We start from the raw sequence: 27,783 nt of genomic DNA on the forward strand, positions 1-27,783 counted from the left end.
ATTGTTCAACTAATCTGTCCGCTACTGCACTGTGCAGCTCAGATATTGACCTCTTGAATGTTAGTATACTACAGTTATCGGGGACAATTAAAGTGGCTAAATAGTGGGAAATTTTTCACCTCTGCCATGATAGGCATCAGAAACTGTATTTTAAAAAGTGCTCCTCTCCCAGAGTGTAGGAGGCAGGATCTCCTGGAGCAAATGAGGGCTCCCCAGTTGTCTTGAAAATCTGGCCATGTATGTCAGTGCTTGAATGGGAGCTGTTGGGAATATCTGGCTCTGGTGGATTAAATATGGGCTAATGAGCTGTGTGCACGCACGGAAGGGATGTGGCATGTAAATAATGAGACTGCCACCCCAGTTCTTTGTTCAGCAGAGCCCATCATTCTATTGAGGAATAATCTGACAGCAACCTCCACTTGCAGTATAATTTTTAAGTGGCTGTTCATTAAACCACAAAACAATGGACTTCTTACAATTTTAGACATTACCTCCATATAAACATAATTAATCATGATTAATACTACAATGAATATCAAAGGCATTTACGATGATGGCCCCATTTATTATAAAGTGTGGCCATTACATTGTATGGCATATGATAGCATGGTTGATAATAACTTAAATGAATGTAATAATATTTGAAGAATGTCTTGATTTATAACAGCTTGTCCTAGCATCCTCTGTTAAGTATGCATTAATGATGCATTTTATAATCACTCACTTAAGCATTGCTGCATCCAGCTATTCATAAATGTGCTGTGCTGATCTGTTAAATGAATGACACTTAATTTTACATGTTAATGAAAACATTGGAGATCCTTTGGTACAATAGACCTGGAGAAAACACTTGGTTCTATTAACTTGCTGATAAACAGAGCTGCTGCTCTCTGGTGCCGATCACAGGATAGCAATGGCCTGGTGGGGTGCGGCACTGGTTCTGTATTAAAGAACTGGAAGTTGGCAATAACAAAACAGTTCCGGAAACCTCACCCTTTTCCTCTTACTTGAGATGGTGGAGTAGAAAGTGAGGTTCTAACAGGCATGAGAGAGAACTTTTTCCATCACAAAGCAGACATGTAAAACTGTACCTGACCCTGAGAGAAAGGAAAAGTTGCATTGCACTGTGTAGCAACCAGTCTCCAAATCCGTATTGGACAATACTGGCAAATTGACCTGGGGGTTCAAACACTGAGTAGCCCTGTCCTGGGTCGGTTTTACCTACCTGTGACACATAACTGGCGGTATCTGCCCCTTCTTTTTAAACTTTTGCCTATGCTTGTCTAGCTTGTCATACCAATAAAATCTTGCTAAATCATGCAGCGGGCACAGCAGTGAGTTAGCATTGCCTAACACAAATGTAGCCGTGTTCTCTGAGTACTAACGGCTAGGAGAAATATGCTCAGAATTTGTGGGAAGAAGTAGTTTTGCTTATCATGATACAGATTTAGTGGGTAATAGAAAGGGCTATTTCTATAATGGTACTACAGTGTGTATCACACTCACCCAAGGCTTTCTTACCAGGGAGTTGTGTGTGTTGGAAGGGTTTACTGTTTGTTATGGATTTATTACGGGCTAGATTCTGCCACCCTGACATGAAGCAGTATTGTGCCTTTGAAAACAATAGGGGATATTAAACTTTATATTTGCTCACAGGATATTTATCTGTTCTCTGAAGTGGGATAAATGATGATTAACTTTGTGAATATTAATCTGTGTAATGGGTGGTTGTTTCATGGCATGGGCAACTGCTGACAATTTCATAAATGAAAAGGGTGTGTGTGCGCGTGCGCACGCGCAGCAGAGGGGAGAGAATTTAAGGAGCAACCACTAAGTGCTCAGGCAGTAGAGGAGCTAGCTGAACCCCCAGAAGGAATCTTCAATATACACACAGGCAGATATTGCATATTCCAGCTAATGCAAGACCAACAACAGTGCGTGTGTTTGTACAGCACCTAGCGTGAAGGTGCCCTGGTCTGTGACTAGCACAATCAGATCCTGGTCCATGACAAAGATTACTATGTGCTGTGGGAATATAAATAATACAAGCAAGTTCATCACACAATGTCTTCAATTATGCATTCATGTTATGGCAGAACCCGCTTACTGTGATCTTTTGATACAGGAACAAATTCAAATTATTTTGAAGTCACCAGAAAGTCTGACTTAAGTTGAATTTGGATCAAGCCCACAATGAATCCTGTAATGAAAAGTAGAATGATATTCTTGGATTGTTTCAATGTACTTACTATTACGCTGTGTGAACTTCAGTTCTAGTCAGTCATGTAGACAGCATGTATATGAGGGGGAAAGTGACTTCTTTATAAGACCCCCCCCCACTGTACTCCAGTATCCCATCTAAACTCTTACAGATTGTCTGAGGCTCACTGTAAAACCACCAAGTATTGGAGCTCTCCTATCGGAACGTCTTTCTTTATCTCACAAAATTAATGTGCCACTCGTAGAGTAATCTAAGATGTCAGTAAAAGACTCTTTATTCATAAATAACTGATATGCAGTAATTTTAGGTCTGTACAGTTATCTCAAAAGGCTATAGCCAGACAACTTTTGCAAACTCTACATAAAACATCCAAACTGTCCATTATTTTGTTTTTTCAGTACAATATAACACAGCTGTTTGGCATTACCAAATATGTGTGTGTGTGTGTGTGTATATATATATATGTATATTTATGTACACAGATTGAAAAAAGACGCCAGTGCAGCCTTTTCCAAGGAGTCTTTCCCAAGTATTGACTGTACAACATTCAGAATTTATATTGATAGTACAAGGCACAGAAAATGTGGTAAGAAGCCAAGGCCATGTGGTCGCCTGTTGATCTTCTGGCTCATTTCCTCACTCCTTCAGTTTCATATTAAAGAAAGCATTCAAACTTGGGCTTTTTTTTTCAGTACCAAACACATTTGAAAAGGTGGGAGAGGAGAGAGAGGAGACAGAACCAGTTGCTAATTTTCAGACCCTGTTCAATGCAGAAACGAAGGGAGTAAGATAGGAGTACCTTTTAGAGTAGGGCTGGTTGAAATTTTTTGAATTTTGAGATCTTTATCAAAACTTCAGAAAAACGTGGGGAAATACTTAATTACATTTTCATGAAATTCCTCTTTCCCCTCTCCACCCCTTTTTTGTTAGCTAAAGGGCTGGTCAAAGATTTCGAATTTTTGATACATTTTCATTGTCCTTTCAAATGGACAGAAGGGAGGGGTGATTTCATGGACATTTTTGCAAATTCCCGCCGTAACGCTCCTTTTTCAACTTGCTCTACTTTGCACAATACTTCTGATTTAAGCCCAGATATGACTGAGTGATATCAAACTTTACATCCCCAAAATTGATTAAACGTGTATATTTCGCACTTCTGTATTTAGATGTAAACTGAGATGAATTTAACTCACAGCAGCTTTTTGCCTTCTCTATCTCCCAAGTGACAAATCCCATGAGATCAGCCTTTCCCCATCCCAAAATATCTTCTAGGAGCATGCCATCTCCCCAGTGTAATCTGGGACAGAGGTAAATTCATCTTCCAGTCAAGAACTGGGGTTAGTGATGCATCAAAGAATTTCATTGTAAGATTCAATAACACCTGTTTTTTATTTTGATTTGTTTTTTTTTTTTTTTTTTTTTTTTTTTGAAAGTGGGATGTGTGTGTGCTGGGGGGGGGAATAATTCTTGGGTGACTTTTTTTTTTTTAATTGCGAAATTTAATTTGAAATTTTTGGAAGTACCATTGAAGTAGTCTTTTTTTAAAAAAAATATTGAAAATTTCTGCAACCATCTGTACAGCTAAAATTTCAAACTTTAATGGGGGGAAATAGGGAATTTAAAAAAAAAAACAACCCAAAAAACAGTTTTTGATGAAGGCGAGACTTTCAGGATAGGTTTTTCTTCTTCTTTGGGGCAGATCTTATTTGCATCTGCATCCAAACCCCCTCCAAATCAAAAACCTAACACCAGCCTTGGTGCACAGCCCCCTATACTTCAGTTTGTGCTGCACGTTTCCCTTTGGGATCAGGTTGTGGGATATATATAACCACTCCCCCCCCACACACACACAGGCAATGTGGGTTGACATCTTACTGTATCCACAAAGGACATTCCAAATCAGGGTCATCACACCAGAAGGCAGACAAACTAAGTAGCTGCTAACAAAACCACAGTTCTACACTAGGTGATTGTATAGTCTTGTTTGATTACGGTACACTACATGACAATTCAGGGGTGGTTTTCTAACCCACCCTATCTATCCCTTGGTTAAATTTTTCACAAGTGACTTTAGCTCTAGTTATCTTGTGACAGCAAGGCATGAAGGCTGCTAACCCTCAGATCCTGGCTCCCACAGACTCCCTTGTAAAGCACAAACCAGCTATTCAATACAACTGAACAGCTTATTTAAAAGCAGCTTTTGCAATAGCTTGAAAAGTACAATACAACCCTACCAACCCCCTAAACACACGAAACACAATCAGAATCTGTAGTATTTACTTCTAATACAAAAAATATACTGTCAAATGTCTAGAATTTCTTTTAAAGAACAATATAGGGAGACCACACTTTTTTTTCCCATTGTGGCTCTTGACTATAACATCAGCTATGCTATGATTAATAATATCAAAGGACTCTTGGAGAGTTTACCATAATCTTAAAAGTAGCAGTTTTTTCCTCTTGTTGGAAAGTAGATGTCACTCCTGTTCATACCAGTTTGGATAAGGTGAGAGTAGAGTGGATTGTATATTAAAACATAACTCCTGAATAGTTCTGCAAATAGGAGTGCTGAATCTGGTTTGCCACTACACATATTAGAGTTGTTATACACATAGAGGGTTAGGATTACAGTATTTGTTGGGGAATCCCTAAAGTTTTCACAAATTTTAGCATAAACGAATATCCATACAAAAATGCATGCATGCTCTTTGTCAGGTTGCTACGTCTCTATAGTGAAAAGAGGTTTTTCTCACTCCCTGAGCAATTGTCACATGATCAAGTCTGCCCAATTGCGTACCACGAATATTCCATGTGAACAACCTTCATGGGGAAACTTTTCCAGCAAATACTAAAACAAGAAAAAAAGAGCGAAAATTGTCAATGAATGTGACTAGCTCTACAACTATGCAAAAAGCGGAGAGTAAATTCCTTAGGGCTGTGTATATAGAGAGAAATCATTCAAATTATTGACATACTGGACTAGAAAGACATGTCTTCAGAACTTTCTTGGTGGTTGTGGACTTGGAGATGACTTCCCAACTAATTACCATTCACATCATAATATAGTCCTTTGATTCTGCTTTGGAAACATAAACCAAAAAGAAAATTGGCAGCAAAAACTCACAACTATTTTTTTCATGTTTCAACTCCATTTTGTATCAAGGCTATGCTTTTGGCAGTGGGAAAGCATTATCTGGAATTAAACAATTTACTGTGTATTTCATAATATTTCCTGTGGCATTGTCTTTCAAAGAGAAAAAGAAAGGAAGGGACTTTATTATATGATGTATAAAGCTTTTAATCCTCAGAGGGGACCTCTGCTTTAGTGATCAAAGCTTAGTATCGTCTCTCAGAATCTGCTGAAAGAAAACCATGTACAGGCCACATAGAAGGATAATAGCTGTTGTCAGAGATAAAATAGTTCCCTGTCTTTAAAGAAAACTGTGTCAATTCCTTTTCATCCCTTGGGATAAAAAAGCAATTTTTTTGGGGGGGGGAGGAGGGTGGAGTACCATCCTAATTTTATGGAACTTCTTGCACTGGTCAATGAAGTTTGCATTTACATCTACAGAGGCCTTCCTTTCCTTGTGGCTTAAAGGATTTTAATGTAAACTAGTAGGACTGCAAAAGCAATGTTGTAAAAATTGTAAATTAACTTTATGATGCTGCAGTCTGGTGAAGCTGTGAAGTGCACCATTTTGGTCACACAATTGTAAATCATTTTAAAAGCACAACTATTAGTCTTAAATAAGCCACAGCACTGAATGATGTGGGGAAAGTGTGTTTAGTGGGAGGAAAACACATAAAGGCAGATACTGTACTCAAGTGGTGTAAATTGGACTAGACTTTTTCACCAGATCAGAATCTAGCCCACTAGAGAGAACTTTAAAGTTCTACACAGGATTAAGTCTCCATTTTTTGCTCCCCATAGTTAGTTCTTCTCAGAGTGGCCTGGTCTATAGATTAGAGGAGAAGATTTAATTTGGGACTTCTGGGTTCTAATCCTGACTTAGACACTGATTTATATGATTTGTGTCCTTGGTCAAGTCATGAATGGCCAGATTTTCAAAAAGGCTTAGCACCAATCTTGGCATCTAAATAAAGTGTCCAAAGTGCTCAACACCAGAAACTCCCATGGGTCTCAACACATGCTATTTGCATATGAATTATATAGATGATGGTTCTATAGGAATACCGTACCACAATGTATCCTATATCATCTTTCCATAAAAACAAACAAACCCTCTGACAAGAGCCAGTCTCCTGTTTTCTGTAGCATAAAGCAGTTCACATGAATTATTTATGCTATGTAAGTAAAGGTGCTGTTAATGAGAGCTGCTGGGTACTTCATTTATGTAACCAAATGGGAGCTGAGCTTTTTTTATCATTTTAAAAATCTGCTCCTTAACTTCGGTTTCCCCATCTCTAAAATGGGGGAATACACACAAGAAGGGAGGAGACTTGAGGAAATTAGTAAAGCACTTTTGAAGATGAAAAGTGTTTGCTCACAGATTCCAAGGCAAGAAGGGATTATTGTGGTGATCTAGTCTGACCTCTTATATAACCCAGGCTGTTGAACTTCCCCAAAATAATTTCTAGAGCAGATCTTTTAGGGAAAAAAAAACAATCTTGATTTTAAATACTGTTCCGCTGGCTAATTACTAAATGTTTAAAAAACACAAATCTATGCCTCATTTCCAGTCTGAATTTTGTCTAGCTTCAATTTCCTGCCACTTGATTGTGTTGTACCTTTCTCTGCCAGATTGAAGAGCCCATTATTAAATATTTGTTCCCCATGTAGGTGTATATATAGACTGTAATCAAGTCGCCTCTTAACCTTCTCTTTATTAAGCTAAATAGATAGACTCGAGCTCAATCACTGTATGGCATGTTTACTAATCCCTCCATCATTCTCATGGCTCTTCTCTGAACCCGCACCAATTTATCAACATCCTTCTTGAATTGTGGGCATCAGAATTGGACACACTATTCCAAAGTGTGTTTACCTCTGTATTTGGCAGAAGTGCAATAACTTCTCTACTCCTCCTGAAATCCCTGTTTTATGTATCTAAGGATTACATTCGCTCTCTTGGCCACAATGTCACCCCGGAGCTCATGTTCATCCACCACCCTCCTCCCCTACTTCAGAAAACTATCTGGTAACATTAACACAAATGATCACAAGGAAAGAATCACAGTAAAGCATCAGAAAGTATGTCTTCACTGCAGGATGATTTGCACCCACATCTGGGTTTAGCCTAGTACAGGCAAGAGCAGCCATACTGCAAAAGTCTCACACTTTATTGTCCTGTCACTGCTGTTGCAAACACCCATGTTTCTTGCAATGACTCCTGGGGACATATCCCTTGGTGCTATAGTAGGCTGAGCCGCTTGAATTTTTTTCCCCCTAGTGAATTGTGGAGGAACTTGTCTAACCTGTGCATGTGATAGAATTGTGGGAAGGCACTGGAGGACACTCAGCACTCTAGGAAGTTAGCCTGAGTCCTTAATGAAAAGAGGGTTACAAGCCCGAGCAAAATTGGCACTTAAGCTCTAGTCTATACCCCTAGCTAGGCCACCTAGCTTGTGTGTTTAAAGAAACACTAACTCAAGTGTGAAATGGCTTTAGTGTGTGAACAGGGAGGGAAGATAGGTCAGGCTTTTGCCTGATTGTTCTAACTCGGCAGAGAAGACATACCCTGGAATGTTCTTGATTGTGTTCCAGTATTGCTGGGTAAACATCAAATGGTTTTAAATTTCAGTCTAGAGGAGATGATTACTGGGATTCTTCTCTAAAACTCTTTGGTCTGGAAATGCTGAGATTTCTGGCACCTTCCTGCTTTTGAGTGACTTGGAAAAATAGTGTCCGTGATGGCATTTCCATTCCTCGTAATGGACAAAACCAGGAAGTGGAGAGGGGCACAAAAATAAGTGACTATATTTTTCAAATATCAAACAGTGGTTTTTGGGGGGCAGGGGTGATTTTACATATGGAGAAAGGGGTCAGGAGAGAGCATTTCGTCAGAAATGTCTCATTCTGTTATGACTCTGACATGCTGCCAGATAGGGTCACATTGGAGATAAGCTGGCCAGGAATCTGGTTTCCTCTTTAACCTCAACTCTGAGATCAGCAGTCAACTCCTTTTTTCTCATTCTAAATTAAGGTCTCATTCTGTGGCATTTCCATTTCCAGCTTGCTTGATGTTACAAGGGCATCAGAACCACTGTGCATTTAAAAAAGGTTTTAGAGTAGCAGCCTTGTTAGTCTGTATTTGCAAAAAAGAGAAGGAATACTTGTGGCACCTTAGAGACTAATAAATTTGTTAGTCTCTCTAAGGTGCCACAAGTACTCTTTTTTTCTTTTTTAGAAAAGGTTGGCATTCTTAATTGAAATGACTCTCAAAAGACAAACAAGGAAATCTGGCAAAAATGAGTAAATAGGGTCAAAACCCAAAGGAAACAACACTAGACTGTCTTTTAACTGAGGCTAGAGCCTGAAGTCTGAGTTTCATGTATCTAAAAGATTGCAAGAAACTGACTTTCAGAGCTGCTCCTCTTCAGGTGCATAATCTAAAGCCCATTGAAATCAGTGGTGGCAAGACTATCATTGACCTCCATTGGTCATTGGATCAGGCTGTAGATTTTTGGTTTTACACCCCAGCTCCCTTTAGTATGAAGACCTTCTCCAGAAGTGCTTCTGAACAACTCAAACAGTGCACGTTCTCAGAGTTCGCACTCCCAATAAGGGACCGGCTTTTGCTAAACAAACAGACTTCACAGGGCATTCAGTAACCTTATCCACATGATGAATGTCAGTAAGCAGGGTTTGGCTGCTCTGTGTGGCATTTCTTTTAGAAACAGCTGCAGTTCTATACAGTAAACACTAAATTTTCGGAGAAAAGCTTTACACTCCCAGATTCCTCATAGCAGCTGCCTCTGTTTTGTGTGCATCAGACATATTTGAAAATTAACAAGGAAACATATTCAGAACGTTTGTAATGACAAATACATTACTGCATATAGAGAGAGACTTTAGGAATCTTTAGTTTGATTGCTTTTTCAAATTGGCTTAGGTTGGTTACCAAAATAAATGTATGAATGGGTAGAAGTTGAGAGAAGTTAATGGCTGGAAATATACTATAGAATGTTTTGAAGAAAACTACAGCACACTTTAACTACTGTATATATTTTTCTCTTGGTGTCATGGCTGAAACTTTTAATCCCTGACTCTTTGAATTTTGTGTGTAGTAACTTCAGTTCCTCCTCTTCTGTATTAAACAAAAAGAGAGCGCCATGTGCTATGACAATAGTGATAGGTTTGCTACTTTCTTGAGGAATGGAATTTTATTAGTCTTAAGCACATTTAAGAGCCATTGCTGCTTCCCACTGCCAAAAGAGAGGTATCTTTTATTAAAAAAAAAGTCTTCAAATATGTTGCTTGAAATGAAATGCAAGAAATATTTCAGGCCCATGTCTCTCAGTGGGGTTGTCTAAGTATTTATTCTGGACTGCTGAGCAGGGGAAGCAAGGAAGGTTTGTACTGGAGATCAGTGAAAATGAACAGTTACTTGCTAAGTCACTGCTTGGAAGGGGGTTGTTAATTGTACCACAACTGCAAATTTATTTGAAGAAATAGCTTCAGATAATCATTAGGGTGCATGTTCTATAAACTACTTTTTGATTTGTCAGGCTGCTCCCAGCCCTCTTTCTAAAATCTGCCAGATTATAAAAAAATTTAATTCTCTTGCATCTACTTGAAACTGTTACAATAAAATGGGCTCCAATGCCTGATGCTCCTGAACTACACAGATTTGTGCCCACACCACCAATACTGATGATCTGTTTGCCACAATTGGCACTTGAGCTGATTTAAAAGAGATGTCATGGGCAGATCTTGTTCTGCACCATGTCCATCAGAATACACATGAGAGAGACAGCATTTTTGGTTTGTGTAACTTATTGTAGCTTATTTTTAAGATAGTTGAGATAGGGAACTTTCTCTAGCTTGCCACCGTTTTGTTTGCATGAACATCACTAAACCAGATGAAAACCTGCAGAGCTCAGATTGGGTTAAGAATGTGAAACTCTGCCACAGTTCACAAAACCTTTAGGATGAAAGTGGGCCGATTTCTGGGTGTGCCCTTGGATTTATTATTTCTGATTGCAACTTTGATTAACAATATTTGGCTTGGTTTCTATTTCCACCTGAAACCAGGCCAAAGTTACACTGCCTTGATTGGTTTCAGAGTAGCAGCCATGTTAGTCTGTATTCGCAAAAAGAAAAGGAGTACTTGTGGCACCTTAGAGACTAACAAATTTATTAGAGTATAAGCTTTCGTGAGCTACAGCTCACTACTGCCTTGATTGACTTTCTAGGCTTAGCCCTGAAATTAGGAGCAATGTAAAAATGTACAAATTTGCTAAAACAGGTGTGGCTATTCCCAGTACTGCAGTTGGTTGTTATAAAAGTGCTGCTTTTTACTGCATTAAACTTGGAACAACTTCACAAAAAAGAGTTTGGGGAACTTTTTGCTATTAGAAGGGCCAGGAAAATTCTGCAGCAAATGTGTACGTTAATTACATAATCAGATTTTGAAGTGGATTGGCTGCTTGAGATTGGTTACATACATGAAACTGTAAAGGTTCCAATTCCTGGGATGGCTGAATACCCCAGGTCTGATTTTTCTGTAGCCCTGCAATATATGGAGTTCACTTACACCAATATAAAGCAAATGCACAGTGCTACCACATCAATATGGTAGTATTTTATACCCTCTTAATTGTAAATTGACAAGGCGCAAGGCAATGGAGAATCAAGCCATGTGATCAAATCTTGAACCCCAGAGATTCTAGTGGCTCTAAATATTCAATAACTTCTTGGTCATAGAGTATCCTCACTGCCTCCTTTATTTTTCTCTGGGTTGCATTACTGTTTCATGATATCTACCATTATCATCTATAGCTTCCCCACCCTCTCAGCCCCTGGGAATAATAGAAAAGTAGACTTTATTTTCAATACTCTGACATGAGTTTTAATTCTGGGAGGATTGTGGAGTTGCAGAGATGATTGCATTTGCCTTGTTACTGTGCTGATTTACTCTGGGGTTTCTTCTGCTCCTCCAGATAAAAAAACAGGTGGTAGAAATGAAGGTCTAATTCCCTGTATGCAATGTGCATAAAACCCTTCTTTCCTCCCTGCTAATAGAAATTCACTAATGTCAAAGTCAAATCTGGCCATCGGTTCTTGGATGGAAAAGAGATGACTAAAGTCCGTTTTGCCTGCTGTAGCTGAAGTCGGTCTCCTCAATTGGAGTTTCTGTAATATTTGAGACTTTGGAGTGTGTCCGTCCTATCTCTTCCAGGGCACAGGCAAGAGAGTCAAGGTCACCATCATGCTGATGTCGGGCTTCCCACAGGTCCAGAATGACAGCAGATGGGCTGCTTTGTGTAGCAAAGTAAGAGAGATTCCTAAAAAAAAAAAAAGAGGGGGGGGCAAGGTAAAACAAAAGGATTAGAAAGGAATTTATGCTGTTACCTCTGTGAATGTGAAACTGACCTGTCTATCATGTCTGGCTACAGATACATTTTTAGACAATGAAGTAAACTTCATGGACATTAAAGAATTTGACAGCTGTCCCTCAAAATGCCAATTTTCTTTACAATCTAGCTTTGTTAAACAATTTGAGACCCCCACCCCCGAAACCTTCAGAAATACAGGACTTGAATAAGTGGGAGTGAGTAGCAGCGCATGGAAATGCATTGCTGTGCCTAACCTTCAATTGACATGGGTTCAGTTTATCAGCAGAAGGATAAATGAAGAGGTGTGCGTATATTAAGAATTTACCTATACTACCTTGTTGAGCTGATTTGCTGCCTAAATTATGTAGTATTAGTGGCCATGGCAAACTTCATATATGTAATATATTTGTGTGTATACAATTGAGTGTCAAGATATTGATGAGTTATGGGTATCATTTGTTTGGCTGGGACTCTTCACTTGTACATTTTGATTTTCTTAAAAGATGCATGCTCATGATTTATGGAACTTCGTTCTGCAAACTGGTTTTTAAATGTGTATTGTCCTAAGCCTCTGCCATGATACCTCAGTTTGACACATCCACTTGTATATTTGCTTTTCAGACAATTATCCGTGTATATCTATGGTGCTGACACACACACACACACACACACACACACACACACACACACACACAGAGATTAGGTACATGTATACACATGAGCAAGGAGAGGAAAGTGATTAAATCATAGAATAGAAAAGAAATGTTACGTTTGATAGACCTATTTACTTCTATAATGAAATGTCAAAACTGTAACTCGGATGCTTATTCCAAGTACTACTGGATCATTTCAGTAGACTGCAATTTCATATGCTGCCTTTCCCACTGGATTTTTTTCTAATGCGAATCCACGCATCTGATGAAACAGTCATGCATCTTCCCTAAAATTTAAAAGGCCCACATCCCAATTATTACATACCATTGAACTCCCCTCCGCTATTGTGGACAACAAAGGAGCTTGGCCACCAGGAGGCAATCCTTAAGTAATTACCCATAGATATTTATCACATAATTCTGCCAAAATGTTATGACTAAACCTTCTGGTATTAGAGTTTAAATCAATATTTACTGAAGGAAAGCCTGCTGAAAAAAAGTCTAACCTGATAATGAATCAACACCCCCCATCAGGTCATCTTTGCTCAGTTCCACCTGTGCATGTGAGAAAAGCCCTCCCTGTATCCTATAGCAGCTGAGGGAAGCATTTCCCCTGCTATGATTATTTCAATTTAAGTAACTGTACAGTTTGTCCTAACGACCCAACCCCCACTTGCAAACTAGAGTGGAGTTAATTTAAACTAGCAAAGCACATCTGCACTTTTTATTTCTATTACATTCAAAGGTGGTAATGGAACTTCCTATAATCCCCCTTCTCCAAACAAAGCATAGAATAGCTGAGCAATTTATCATTTAGGCACAGCTAGAAAAAACTTTGCTCAAATATTTGCCACCAAACACCTGCTGTTCCCTCTAAGCTGTGCACATGCACATGGTGAAATACCGCACACACAACAATTTGAAGAAATTTTTTGCACACACGGCCTGTCAAAAATTAGAGGGAACATTGCTCAGGGGTAGAAAAAGAACAGACAAAACCCACTTCTTTACACAGGTGGTGGGTTCCCCCCCCCCCAGTATATAAAACACTTTTAAATGGCAGAATGTTATACAGGAATAGTAAACTGTGTATGTGTATAGACAGATATGACTATTCTACTTCACTCTAGGGATTTTTTTGTATTAAATGACTTCTGTGCATTGTCAGGTGTAGATTAATAGAGTTAAAGCCAGATTGTTACTCATCTAGAATAATACCTGGCTTGATAAGTAGTTCCAATGAAGTCACTATGCTACTTGCTGAGTAAGATACTACGCAAAGTCAGAAACTGACAGTTTTTTTTAATATATATTTGTGAAATTTTGTGGGGATAAAAAAACAACTTTGTCTCTCTCTCTCTCTGACACCCCATCTTGGTATGATCTGCTCTCTTCCCTACCTTACTGCTACCAATTTGTTCAGAGAGGTTCCATTTAACCTTGGGTTCTGTGAGTCACTTTGAAAGATGGAAAGTCAGCATTTGCATGTGCGAATGAGTGGCTGTACTTTAAAACTGCCAGATCACTGCCTGCAGACAAGTTGTTGTATAAAATGCAGGTATACACAATGTAGAGTTTGCAGCACAGTCAGAAAGTTAGCAAAAACACCCTTGCAGATAATGAGGGAAAGTAGTGTACGGTGACTTTGTTCATGCTTGTTGCTATGCTGGTGTGCCACTGTTTTGTATTGTAGACTGGAATAACAACTATGGCTCAGGTAAATGCTGGAATCACTCTTTCCAGTAGTAATAAAAATCATGCAAAAGAAAAAAAGTGAAGCCGTGTGTGTGTGTGTGTGTGTGTTCCAAAAATATATCTCCTGCTTTGGATCTTATGTAAACTACAGTGTACTAGCCATTTCAAAGAGACTGATATCATTCTGGGATGTAGTGGCAGGAGTGTTATAAGCAAGACCTGAGAAGTAATTCTTCTGCTCTACTCTGTACTGATTAGGCCTCAACTGGAGTATTGTGTCCAGTTCTGGATACATTTCAGAAAGGATGTGGAGAAATTGGAGCAAATCCATAGACGAGTGGAAAAAAATTACTAAGGTCTAGAAAACATGACCTATCGGGGAAGATAGAAAAAAAAAATTGGGTTTGTTTAGTCTGGGAAAAGAGAAGACTGAGGGGAGGACATTGTTACAATCTTTTACATACTTGAAAACTGTTACAAAGAGGAGGGAGAAAAATTGATGCTCTTAACCCCTGAGGATAGGACAAGAAGCAATGGGCTTGAATTGCAGCAAGGGACGTTGTGGAATCTCCATCATTGGATATTTTTAAGAGCAGGTTAGACAAGCACTGGTCAGGAATGGTCTAGATAATACTTTGTCCTGCCATGAGGCAGGGGACTGGACTCTATGATCTCTCAAGGTCCCTTCCTATGATTTATTGTGCCTGGACTATTTAAAAAAACGAAGCAAACTGGAGTTGGAAAGACATGCCGTTTCTCAGTAAGGTAGGGTCAGCTATTCCAATTTGAGATCCTAACCTATGCTCAAACTGGGAGCTCGGTTGATGTCCATCCTTCAAATGATTGGCTAACATTAATAGAAAACTAGTTTGAAAACAGCAAAAATTTGAATGGGAGCTTACGTTTTATTCCCAACATATGTTTTATGGAGATGCACTGTCTACTAAAACAGTGCGTCTCATTAGCAACCCACGTGCTTTCAAATCCCATCTATCCCAATAATAGACACGGCCCAGTTGACCTAATACACTTCACAAAAGAACGACAACTGCTCCTAAGGGAAAATCATCTACCACCCTCTGCGAGTGCATCCTTATTTCCTCCAGCCTATTCTTCGGACGCTAATTTTGAATGAGTTTCCATCCCACCCCATGGATTATTATTCCAGTCTCAGAAAGAAAGTCAAATGAATATATGTAGATTTGCTTTTTATAGCAGAGACTATTTGATAGTTTTTTTCTCAGGGAGTCTGTAATGAACAGGAAACGCATACTTTTTGAGGAGGTAACGTTTTCAATTCCCCCTTGGTACCATGAAAAATATTAATATCTTCCATATTGCATTGGTCTCATTTAATGAAAGCCACTTATGTGCCCCAAATCAACTCTCTATATAGTTCTTTAATTGCAAAATGGAGGTGAGACTCCATTTATACCAAAAGCAAGTAATTGGAGAGACAAAAACTGCACTTGAAAACCTGACAAATAGACTCTCAGTGGTATCTAAAAAACTGCAGAGCAGCCTCCGGTCACACACGCACAGAGCTAGTTTCTGAATTTTCTCCAGAAGTGAAGCCTGACTTAACATGAATCCTGCTTGTACAATCTGTGACTTTGGTGAATACAGCTCTGCAGTCCCTAAGAACCCAATGAATCCTACTTTCTTCCTTCACTAAGTGCATGATGGTTCAGTCTTATCTGGTTTCATGACTTTAGAAACCCATGAAGAATAATCCAGTAAGGAGCTCAGTCTGACCTGAATTTGTTGGTGTTTTACTTAGGACTAGATCCTACAAAGGATAAAGACTGGGTAATGTGAGAAAGCAGTGCACTGAGCCACGCTGAGCGTAGTGCTTTAGTTAAGTATGAAGTACAGATGACAAGAATGGAAGCTTCAGGCCTGAACAAAGGCTATTTTTCAGAGATGCATATCATCTTGTGCAAAGATACTAACACTCCTTTTCTCTCATCCTTTGTCTTGTCTACTTACAATGTGCCTGTACAGCCCCTAGCACAACAAGATCTGGCTTGGAGCCTCTGCGTGCTATCCTAATATGAATACAAGTTGCCTTAGAAACTGGGATCGGGGAAGAAGTCACATGAGCCACCAACAGTCAGAAATACCTGCCAAAGACACTAAGTGCAGCTCTTAATCAATTTTCTAATTTGTGTCAAGATTCTTAACAGTATTTTTAATCACTGCAACAAGATACCAGGGAGGTCAAGAGTTTAGCGGACTTTACATATATAAAAATCTATTTTTTAAACTTAAAAAATAGTTTCTCTCTTATGGCATGAGGATCTATTGCCTTTCTAACTGATGGATGTTAGGAAGGAATTTTCCTCATGGGCAGGTTGTTCTATATTTGTTCATCATGATATTTATTGCACTGAAGCAGTTGGCAGTGGTAACTGTTGGGGAAAGGTACTAGAGTAAGTGGGTCACTGCTTTAACCTGGGCTGAGTGAGCAGCGTCTCCTAGTTCACACCACGAGTGACAGGAAATCTTGTTCAAAGCATTTGTATTCACTGGATTATACTAAGTGTGTGGCCCTACTTCCACCCATTTCATGCCTGCTTCTGGGCACTGAATGGAACACACAGCAATGCCAATGTAGACATTTTCTCACCCTGTTGAGGACTGGTTTGCGTTTCTCTGCACTTTGCAGAAGTGTTCAGTGGCTACTCTGAATGGAAGGATGAATTTGTTTTGCCAGTAAGACTACTTTTAATACAATGATCTCAAAATCTGTGCAGCAGTGCTCCACTCATTAAATAGGTTAATTCTGCTAAGGTTACTTTGACTTCTCATTTTATACATTTTCTACTATGGCTAGATTCCCAAGGTAACTTAGACTATAAGCTCTCTGGGGCAGGGATCATCCTTTTGTTCCATGTTTGTATAGCACAAGGGAGTCATGGTCCATACCTGGGGCTCCTAGGTGCTATGGTAATACAAACAAGAACACTGTAATAACCAGCTTATTTATGTTGATAATTGGAAGAAAATATTGTCTAAAAGCCGCAGCATTAACTGTTGCTTGTCTATCTACTCTTGCCTAGAAAGGTTAATGTCTTATAAAAACCTCTCAAACCCCAATGTATTAATTTCTTTCTTTATTTACTCAACTGATTGATAAAATGCCTCCCTTCATTTTGACTCTACTAAAAAGTGACCCTAGCACCCATTGTGAAAGAACTAGCATGTTCTCCGAGCCACTGTTTAACGGATAACTTGCATTTAATATTTTTTATTTAGCTAGTCAGCCAGCTATAAATGGGCTAAGCTTTTAATGCACCCTACACAAGAGAGGATGAACATGACACTCAACCACAGTGGTCACTAATGCATTGACCGAAGTATATTTCTGAAGCAAATGCAGGCATGTGTACACACATTTTACTAAGAGCATAGGTGGCAGAACTAGTAACTGAGCTTAGATTTCCGGAGTCCCACTCCAGGGTCTTAACCACTAAACCATCCTACTTCTCACTAGCCTTCTTTAGACCAAATAACTTGTTTACATTGATCTATTTAAATATTTTCATGAGAAGCAGAAAGGAAGACTGACTTTTCCACTTGGACTAAACAAACAGCCAGCATAAATTTTGATATTTCCCCACCCTAGTGGTCTCATGTTTAATAATGCTGTACTATTGGTAGCACAGATGGGGCATTTTTTAAACATACTTTTGTCAGGTTAAAAAAGCATCCAGTTATTTTGAAATGGAATGTGAAGAAAAAATTACGTTAGTCTGTGGAGAGAACAGGCCAAATAATTTTTTCAGTGTGTGTCAAACCCTAGGGGACATATGATATACTATCTTTGTATCATATAGCAATGTAGAAATCTCTCTGCCTTCTCCAATTGCCTAGACACCATGTGTATGCGTTGGAGAAGAGGTTCCAGAACACAGGTAACTTGAAAGTTCAGACTTCCTTATCATGAAGGAATGGCCCATAACACTTATTCTCCAAGTAAACTGCAGTTCATACATCTGATTTTGTGATTAACAACTGAAAACAGCAACCTCTTTCTTCTCCAGTTAAACTATAGTAATTCTTATTCAAATATCTTTTATACAAGCAAACAGAAAAAATTATAGCAGCAGATTATTCCCATTGTTTATGTAAAAGTTCACCTCTCAAACTTGCCTTCCATTACCTGTTGATGCTGTTTTTCTGTGCTAACATTTGCCAGTCTTTGCCTTTAGCATTAGGTGTGTCAAATGTCGCACATATTCTCTGTCTAATGGAGTATGGGATTTTGAAGGCTTTTGGACCAGTTTGTGCAGGGAAGTTGCTGTCCTCATGTGCAAACAAAGTGATGGTTTCTCTCTCATTCTACACAAAAGATAAAAACAAAAATGTTAATAGGTCAGTTGGTATCTAAGGTCCTTTTATAGTACATGTACCTCAAAGGGGTGCTGGGCAGCATACGTCACTGCTATTATCCCATTTTATAGATTAAATGACTTGCCTGAAGTTCACTGGAAGTCTGGTGTGTGGCTGGGACTTAAATACAGGTCTCCCAAGTTATAGGTTAGTGCTTGAATCACTGGACCATGTTCTTTGTCACCTCAGATTAGTAATAACTTTCCTTTTAGCATTAACACACACAGAGCTATACCACCATGAAAACGGTTGGGCAGCTTACTGTCCTGTAAGCTGCCATGTACTGAATGAATATACTGTTTCTTTTCTGACTGTCACAATGTGCAAAATCCAAAAGACTTTAGTAGAAACAGCCAAATAGAATCCTAGAAATGTAGGACTTGACCTATCGAGGTCCTTTCCAGTCCCACTGCGTGTTTAAACCTGTTTACAGAAAGTTTTCTGAATTACTTGCATTTCAGTTTGCCCTTTTGGCTCTGCTCATGAACTTAAACATTCTCACACACACTGGGCTGTACTGAGAACAGAGATTTTTTCAGACCTATAGCTACCCTGTTCTTTTAGACAACTATCTTCTGCATTTAGATATTTAAGATTCACTTAATCAAGAAATGAATTTAGCTACTTTGGGGATTATATAGTTTCCTGGTGCAACAAAATATAACCTTTTATGAAGTACTTCTGGCTGAAAAAAGTTCAGCTAAGGAAGCAGAAATAATAGCTGGTGCCCAATAATCAAATCAATACTCATTACAAGTATTGTGGTAAACGTATGTTTTATTCAATTGGTCATAAAAGCCGTTTGAAAATAACCCAATTCATAAAACTATGATGTTTGTGACCCATAAATTAACAGGAAAAAAGTCTAAATGGGTTGGATAATTAGTTTGTCATGAATATTTTGACCCAGGTGTGTTCATTACTCAGGCAAACACCCAAAGAATGTAGAAGAAAATAAATACGGAGTGATGGGGCTGAGTTACATCTGCTTGAGTGTACTGTTTTCACTCCTGTTAAACTTTCAAGAGGGAACACAGCTATGGGAGAATGAGTGGGATTCTAGTCCACCTCGGACATCATTATCAAATTTATTTTGATTGCAGGTTGCATTATCACTAGTGGTGATTCTGGTTTGGAGGCAGAGTGTGCCCAGCTTGATCTGGAGTTTGAGTTGATGTTGTCAGCACTACGAAGTGGCACCAGACCCTGACAGAACAGATGCAAAACCTGCATATGCAAGTCCACTGCTACAAATACCACATGTTGTGAGGGGCAGGGTTGGTCAATCTCATCCAGTGCAATAATTGCCCCAATACCAATTATGTGGGTGAAATCAGACAATCACTATGCTCTCAAATGAATTTACACAAGCATCCTACACCATGAGTGAACACTTTCCTAAAGTGATCACTCTGAGGACTGGTAGGTCAGATATATAGATATAGGGACAACACTTTCAAAAGATGAACCTGAGAACTTGAATTCATTTCTGTGCTAGACACCAAAAATGATGGATTGAGCAGACACACCCTGGTTTATTACAACAATCTGTAACCCACTAATTTCCCCTTTGTCCTATGACTGCAGAGGTGTTAACAGGCCACTCTAGCATAAATAGTTAGCAAGAGACCATTCAAGGTAAACAATCTGTTCCAACTTGCATTTTCTTGTGATGCTGTTAGTTTCTTTCCCAGAACTAAAGAAGAGCTCTGTGTGGCTCAGAAGTTAGTTCAATAAGAGAGATTACCTCACCAACCTTAAAAAGAAAAGGAGTACTTGTGGCACCTTAGAGACTAACAAATTTATTAGAGCATAAGCTTTCGTGAGCTACAGCTACCTTGTCTCTCTAATATCCTGGGACTGAGACAGCTACAACTATACTGCATACTATAAAGTCTGTTATTTCCAGATCAGTTTTACAAATGGAAATACTAACATGAATATAACTATACTAGCTTTTCTATCCCCAATGGCATACAAGGGAGATATGAAAAACCAACAGAGCTAATTGAAAACATTACTCCTATTTATTATCTGTATGCTGTACAGACACAGTCCAGTGGCCTGAAGAGCTTACAATGTAAATTGACATGACAGAAAATGCCTCCATTATCCCTATTTTATAGGTGGGAAACTGAGGGTACAAAGAGATTAAGTGACTTTCCCATGCAAGGAGTCTGTGCTGTGGCAGAGCTAGGAACTGAACTCAGAGTCCCAATCCAATGCATTAGCCACAAGGGCCTCATTCATTCAAAAAACGAGTGTAAAATGTGGTGTTCGTTATGGAAAAGGGCTTCACCACGGTGTAAACTGGTGCTCTGAGAACAGAGTTTCTTACAAGTACAAAGGTGACAGAGAATGTTGAAACTTTCAAGGATATGTCTAATATTGATAACCTCTTCCACAATTCATATTCTTTCTCTGAAATCCAGCACTAAGACTATGCATTATACATACCACGAGGCTTCAGGCTTCTCCTATGATTATTCAGGACAGGTTCTTTTCCATACTGATCACAAACAAACTCTTGTTGAACATTAAGATAAATAATGCAAATCGAGACACAGCATCTAAGTACTAGCAGCTGTTTTTAAAAAATACCTGTTAGCCCTGAACAGGATGATCTGTAAGACTTTGACTGCCCAAAATAAAAATCCAGCACTGAATCCAGAAACTGAGTTAACATGATAAAGCCACAATCCTACAACAGCTAACCTCTTCTAGAGGGGGAGGAAAGGATAGCCTTGTGGCTGAAACACTTAAATCTGTCCATGCCTCATTGCATTCATCTGCACAACACAATGTGCCTTACCTCTTCCCCTTTGAATACCTACTTATTTCAGGCCAGTCTATCAATACCACACAATGATAGTTTACTGTGGCAATATTACTTATTGTTTTGATGGTCCCATTTAATTTCCCTTCCTCTGCATAATGCTTTTAGTTTTGGACCATTTTGCCCAGAAATCTCACATTAATAAAGCAGGCTCCCAAAGCGTAGATGAGATACCTATTGTTATGACAATCAGCACCAGGTGGTCCTCCTATTCAGTCTTCCAAGTCCTTCTACTTGTGAGCAAATGTTCAGGTTTGTTGAGACATGCTGAGTGAGCAGCAGGAGATTTTGTCCATTCCCTTGTTTGCCTCAAGAACTGACTTTAATCAGAAAAATTTGCTCATTAGGAATTGAGATTCTTGAATGGCAGGATTTGCCTGCATGCTTTTTGACCACCGCAGTTCAATGACTGGTGTAGGTGTGTAAATAAACCAAGTTACTTTTATAATATATCCAAACTCTGCATCAAAGATCTCACCTTCACAGGGAAGCTGAGCTGAAAAGCAGCAGCTCTCCAGAGGGGAAATGCTGGCTACAGATATAAAGGCAACACTATTTTACATGGGGTAAACTGAGGCAGAGTTGTAGGGTTGTCTCCAATGTTACACAGCAACTTAGTGACAGAGTAGGGAACAGAACTAGATGAAAAAAAGTTACCTCTAGAATAGACGTTTGGATCTGTAGAATCTGCTCATGACCCTTGACTTGCCGAACACAGATCTTGCAGGACAGGTATGTGGTTGCGGGAGTGTAACGCTCCAGTGAAAAGGCACAGTGCAGTGGCTGCTGGTTATTGCACCACACACGAGAGAAAGGAACTTCCTGTGAAAGAAATACATCCCAGAGAAACAAGAAAAGAGAGAGAAGCTGTGACAACTGCAAAGCGGGAGACAAATAATAATTATATACACGATTTTGCTGGAATTGCTTTTGTAATAATGTCCCTATGAATGTCGAGTAGCACAAAACTAATTAATGTCAATTCCAATTGAAAATTGCAATGTTAAAATTACTGCAAGCTTAAATTTCACTCAGCAACATAGATGACGAGAGAGAATTAAACGTTATTTTTTTAAACTCCCCTGAGTGAAATACATTTCTTATTTATTACTCCCATCAGACTCCAGAATTCCAAATTCTTGCCACACCCTGGAGCTCTCTAGTTTTCACAATAAGCATTATAGAATCCTTGAAACTGGAGATGGAAAAGACCCTTCCCTTAGGTCAACAGTCTTCCATGAGCCAGTGCAGGATCAATCCGCACAGCACATTTTCCAGTGCCACCTTTAGTCCAATTTTAAATCTGAGTGATGAGAGACTTGTATACAGCACATTACACCTCACAGTTAGGGAAAAGTCTCCTGCATTCAGCCTGTTTTCCTTTCAACTTTAGCCTATCTTGTTTTTTTCTTTTTAAACCATCTCACACTGCTCCTTTTCAGAATTAATACCATCTATGAGCAACACAACCATTACTGTAACGGGTCAATGTAAAACTTCAGGTATTCCTGGCTACCCTGATTTCCTAGGACGAGGAGGGTCTGGATGTGCACAGGAGAGCACGTGCCCAATAGGAGCAATGAGAACATTAGTGGTGTGAAAGGGATCCAAATAAAACTATTACCTCACTCAGGGAAAGTTATTACAGGAGACCTATACCCTTGCCTTGAAATCATCTAAACAGGGAAAGTAATTCAAACAAACAGTCCATTAATTTAATAATATTTTTAAGTCATAATAAATTTACAAACTAGAAAGTGTGTGTGTGTGGGGGGAAATAAGCATTAAATGGCTCAGATGAGGCATTATCTTAACATAAAGGAAGAGAATGGGGTTTCAGAGGCAGATTCAAATGTATTATTTTGCACCAGTGTTAGTTTCCCTGCCTGTGCTCTCTTTAAATTTTTAGCTCCGTAAATATTGAAAGAAAGACGCGATTTAAGAAGTGTGTGGAGCTGGCCACTGAAAGAAAGAACAGAAATCAGATTTAATCTGGTCATACTTAATATTATGGTTCCATTTGTAAAGGGTTAATAAATTGATGCTAAAGCATATTATAGCCATGAGTGTGTTTAAGTGGCTATACTCATACATATGATGGTCAGAAGGGACCATTATGATCATTTAGTCTGACCTCCTGCACAATGCAGGCCAGAGAATCTCACCCACCCACTCCTGCAATTAACCTCTCACCTATGTCTGAGCTATTGAAGTCCTCAAATCATGGTTTAAAGACTTAAAGGTGCAGAGAATCCTCCAGCAAGTGACCTGTGGCCCATGCAACAGAGGAAGGTTGAAATCCCCCATGGCCTCTTCCAATCTGCCCTGGAGGAAAATTCCTTCCCAACCCCAAATATGGTGATTAGCTGAACCCTGAGCTTGTGGGCAAGATTCACCAGCCAGATACCCAGGAAAGAATTCTCTGTAGTAACTCAGATCCCACCACATCACAGGCCATTGGGCCTATTTACCATAGATACTAAGGTCAGAAGGGACCATTCTGATCATTTAGTCTGACCTGCTGCACAATGCAGGCCACAGAACCTTACCCACCCACCCACTCCTACGAAAAACCTCACCTATGTCTGAGCTATTGAAGTCCTCAAATCGTGGTTTAAAGACTTCAAGGAGCAGAGAAGCCTCCCTCAAGTGACCCATGCTACAGAGGAAGGTGAAAAACCTCCAGGGCCTCTCCAATCTGCCCTAGAGGAAAATTCCTTCCCAACCCAAATATGGTCATCAGCTAAACCCTGAGCATAGGGACGAGATTCACCAGCCAGATACTACAGAAAATTCTTTCCTGGGTAACTCAGATCCCACCCATCTAATATCCCATCTCAGGGGATTAGGCCTATTTACCATGAATATTTAAAGATCAATTAATTACCAAAATCACATTATCCCATCATACCAATTTTAAACTTATCAAGTTTAATCTTAAAGCCAGATAGATCTTTTGCCCCCCTGCTTCCCTTGGAAGGCTATTCCAAAACTTCACTCCTCTGATGAAATTAGACAAAGGTTTCTAACCCAAGTCTAAACTTCCCGAGGGCCAGTTTATATCCATTTGTTCTTGTGTCCACATTGGTACTGAGCTTAAATAATTCCTTCTCTCTCTGGTATTTATCCTTCTGATATATCTGTAGAGAGCAATCATATCTCCCCTCAACCTTCTTTTGGTTAGGCTAAACAAGCCAAGCTCCTTGAGTCTCCTTTCAGAAGACAGGTTTTCCCTCCTGCCATTGCAAAGACAAAAGCAACACAATCCGCTCACCTCCTTCTCCCTAATACACAGAGAAGGATCTCACATCAGTAGAAGATGTTATAGATGACTATAAGCAACCATTTAGCTGCTGGACTCTAATCAAGCGTTTATAATTTAATCCTCATTAAATCATGTATTAACCCTCTTATAAGCTAATTATAAATTAAAGGTCACATTTTGTTAAGGTTCAATATTTCATTTCAGTGGAAAACACATGAGCTACTCTTCCTTATCTCCCTTCTCTACACCAGTTCTATCCAAGGGGAGCCCCTTTTTCATCAGTAGATAAGACTCGGTGCACTCACAGAAACCTATAACCCCTATGAAACTAATTATATGACGATACTTTGTACATCTACCGCCCACTTCCATTGGAGACATCAATGCACTTTCCAAACAAAAATATCATTGCGCCTTTCTGAAGGCTGATACAGATTAGAGATCATTTTACTCATCCCTGAAATGCAGCTAACTCTGCATCTTCTCAAGACTGTCAGGGTTTACACAAAATGATGTACTAAGTAGTAATTAGAAGAGCTATCTTTAACTCCCGAGTCTGTAGCAGTAGCAAGATACCAATGGTGATAAAGAAAACATTAAAAAAATATTAAAAATGGAGCAACTGTAATTAGATTTTTTTCCAGAGTAATCATCTTTGCTTTCATTTGGAGTGGAGAGGGACTCATGTGGGAACTCACTGAGCTGAGAAGAATTATGTGAAAAGTAATACAAGAGGACAAAGTATTGTGAAGTTATGAGTGTTGTGGAAACACTTTTAGTTTGATTCCCCATTATAATTAGGCTCCTAGCAGATGGAGAGAATGTAAATCATCTATCAGGAGACAGGTTCTGGATCCTCCAAGACACAGAAGGTGCTGGGAAAAACAGCTGCTTTTTTACTTAAGAAAGGTGGCTGTCTGCCTTCATACCTCGTTTGTCTGAGCTTTATCCTGATATGACACTAACCGTCTAGAGGGGTTTCCCTATCATTTGTGAAAGTGGTGGGAGGGAGCCCAAGCTTTACGTGTCTGCTTCTGTGGGATAGCCAACATGACCAAATGCAGCTGGTATATTACAGGAAAACGCTCTCCCTGATACTGTTGGATCTTTTGTGGGATTAACCTCCACTGCTTTTCCTTTTGATTCACAATTTGTAAAAAGCATCCTACCACAGGCTTTGTGCCTCCTGCCATTGCAAAGACAAAAAGCAACACAATCAGCTCACCTCCTTCTCCCTAATACGGAGAGAGGGATCTAACATCAGTGTGCTTGCTGGGCACGACTCTGGCAGTGCACCATGGGGTGACACTTTATTATGACACTCGGTTACTTGATAGATTTTCTAAACTGGAAACTCAGATACGGGTTCCTCCTTCCTCTGAATTTCAAGTGGGCAGACCTGAGAGCCCATATACATACTGCCCTGCCTCTATATTTTCTGATTCAGATTCAACATCCTATTTTCCAGGCAGTTGTGCAGGGGACTTTTGCAAAACACAAGTTAAAGCAGCCACAGTCTAGACAAACCTGGTGGTCTTAGGGCATCACAAAAGCTACCTTAAGGGAGATGAGGCACAGCTTTCAGCACTCCCAGACCATGCTGCATTGGGATCTCATCATTAGGCAATAATCGGGTGCCTCTTTTGCCTGACAGGAGCTGTGTCCTGCTCTGTCTGGGTACTAAGTATGGCATGGACATGCGCCTTATCTCACTCCCACTTCCTAGCCTCTTGCATACTGCTCACTCTGCGAGGAACAAAATCCCTGTCTGCTTATGAAGCCACCACTGGGTCATCATTCAAATCCCTTCCAACTTTGCCACATGCTCTCCAAGATCTGAATTATTTCTCTCTCTCTCACACACGAACACAAATTGAATGGAACAATCAAGATGCACACACCAAACCCAATTATCTGTAAGTTAGGAACATGGGAATTGCCAGTCTGGATCTGCCCTAGGTCCATCTATCCAGTGCTACATTTAGCTTCTGAGTCAGTAGCAAGATATCAATGGTGATAAAGAAAACATTAAAAAAATATCAAAAATGGAGCAACTGTAATGAGATTTTTCCAGAGTAATCATCTTTGCTTTCATTTGAAGCGCTAAATGTAGCACTTAGACTTACTTCTGTGTAAGAACCCGCAGGAGGCAGACATGGGATAATATACTTCCCACAGTATGTCTCATTCTGGTCTCTGATGTGAGAGATTGGTTTACCGCCTAAATTATGAGATTTTATAATCCGTATCTGAGGTATCAATAGCAGTCATCCTCCCCTTCCACAAAATCCGTTACCTTCCTTTATTGGGGCACATCTACAAAGATTGCAAGTTCTTTGGGACAGGGTCATTTAATAGCTCTGTAAAGTGCCAAGCACACACTGAGTGCTGTCTACATAAGCCTCTTTCAGTCCTCCTTGGTTGGGGGGAAAATGTTGAGGGTGGGACATGAAATAAAAAGGGAGTCAACATTGGAGAGAAATTTGCAGAACCCTGGAGAAACAGATCTTGGGGCTCGGGCTCAGGCTTGGGCTTTTAGAGGACAGAAATTGGTGACACTTATTTGTTCATGCAGGGCCCAAATCTAAGCTGTCAGATGATCTAAAGATTCATCACAGACCACATTTCACTGAGCACAGAATATGAAGTTAGTGCAAATTGTGCTGCAGTTCCTATTAAAAAATAATTATTATTATTTCTCAGCCATCCAAGTCGTTCAAATTACACACAATTATAAAATGCAAATATTTATTCGGCTTCAGTATCATCCTGTCAAATCCATTTCGATGACAAAAGTTTTGCAGACATGTTTGTTTGCTGCCAATGCGGCAAGAGTGATTAATCTGAGCACTACATGTAAAACTCCTGCAGGTTCCTGATCCCATCCATCCCAGTCTGCACTCTTCTTAGAGCAGACATAGCACTTATTACTTAAATGCTGCTATCTGGGATATGGCTCCCTCATCTGATATTTTTATCTCTCAGCAATACATTTAATAGTTTTTTGGAGGGTGCCACTCGCATTAGATCCAGCGAAGTGAGGCCCTTACAACCCATAAAAATAAATATGGAGAAATTTGCATGGCTATCAGGACTTATTTTAACAGCACCCTGCAGCTCAATTTGGCTTGGAAGTGCCAGAATATTGCTTGCCAGCAGAGTACACACATACCTAGGTTTAACACACCATAAACAATAT

At 39.5% G+C, this 27,783-nt stretch overlaps 1 protein-coding gene across 7 annotated transcripts in view; it reads right to left on the reverse strand.

Annotated features, from left to right (window-relative positions):
- Positions 1 to 3,788: 3,788 nt before the first annotated feature.
- UNC5D (unc-5 netrin receptor D) overlaps positions 3,789 to 27,783 on the reverse strand; it is a 441,192-nt gene continuing 417,197 nt past the window's right edge. For all 7 annotated transcript variants that reach the window (XM_038384983.2, XM_043503014.1, XM_043503013.1 and 4 more), the window contains 3 exons: positions 21,977 to 22,141; positions 18,254 to 18,432; positions 3,789 to 11,689 (listed from right to left, as the gene is read on the reverse strand). In XM_038384983.2, coding sequence (XP_038240911.1) covers positions 11,485 to 11,689; positions 18,254 to 18,432; positions 21,977 to 22,141 — 549 coding nt within the window. In that variant the 3' untranslated portion in view covers positions 3,789 to 11,484. The remainder of the gene's footprint in view (positions 11,690 to 18,253; positions 18,433 to 21,976; positions 22,142 to 27,783) is intronic.

This window comes from Dermochelys coriacea, chromosome 26, assembly GCF_009764565.3.
Source record: "Dermochelys coriacea isolate rDerCor1 chromosome 26, rDerCor1.pri.v4, whole genome shotgun sequence".
Lineage (NCBI taxonomy): Eukaryota > Metazoa > Chordata > Testudines > Dermochelyidae > Dermochelys > Dermochelys coriacea.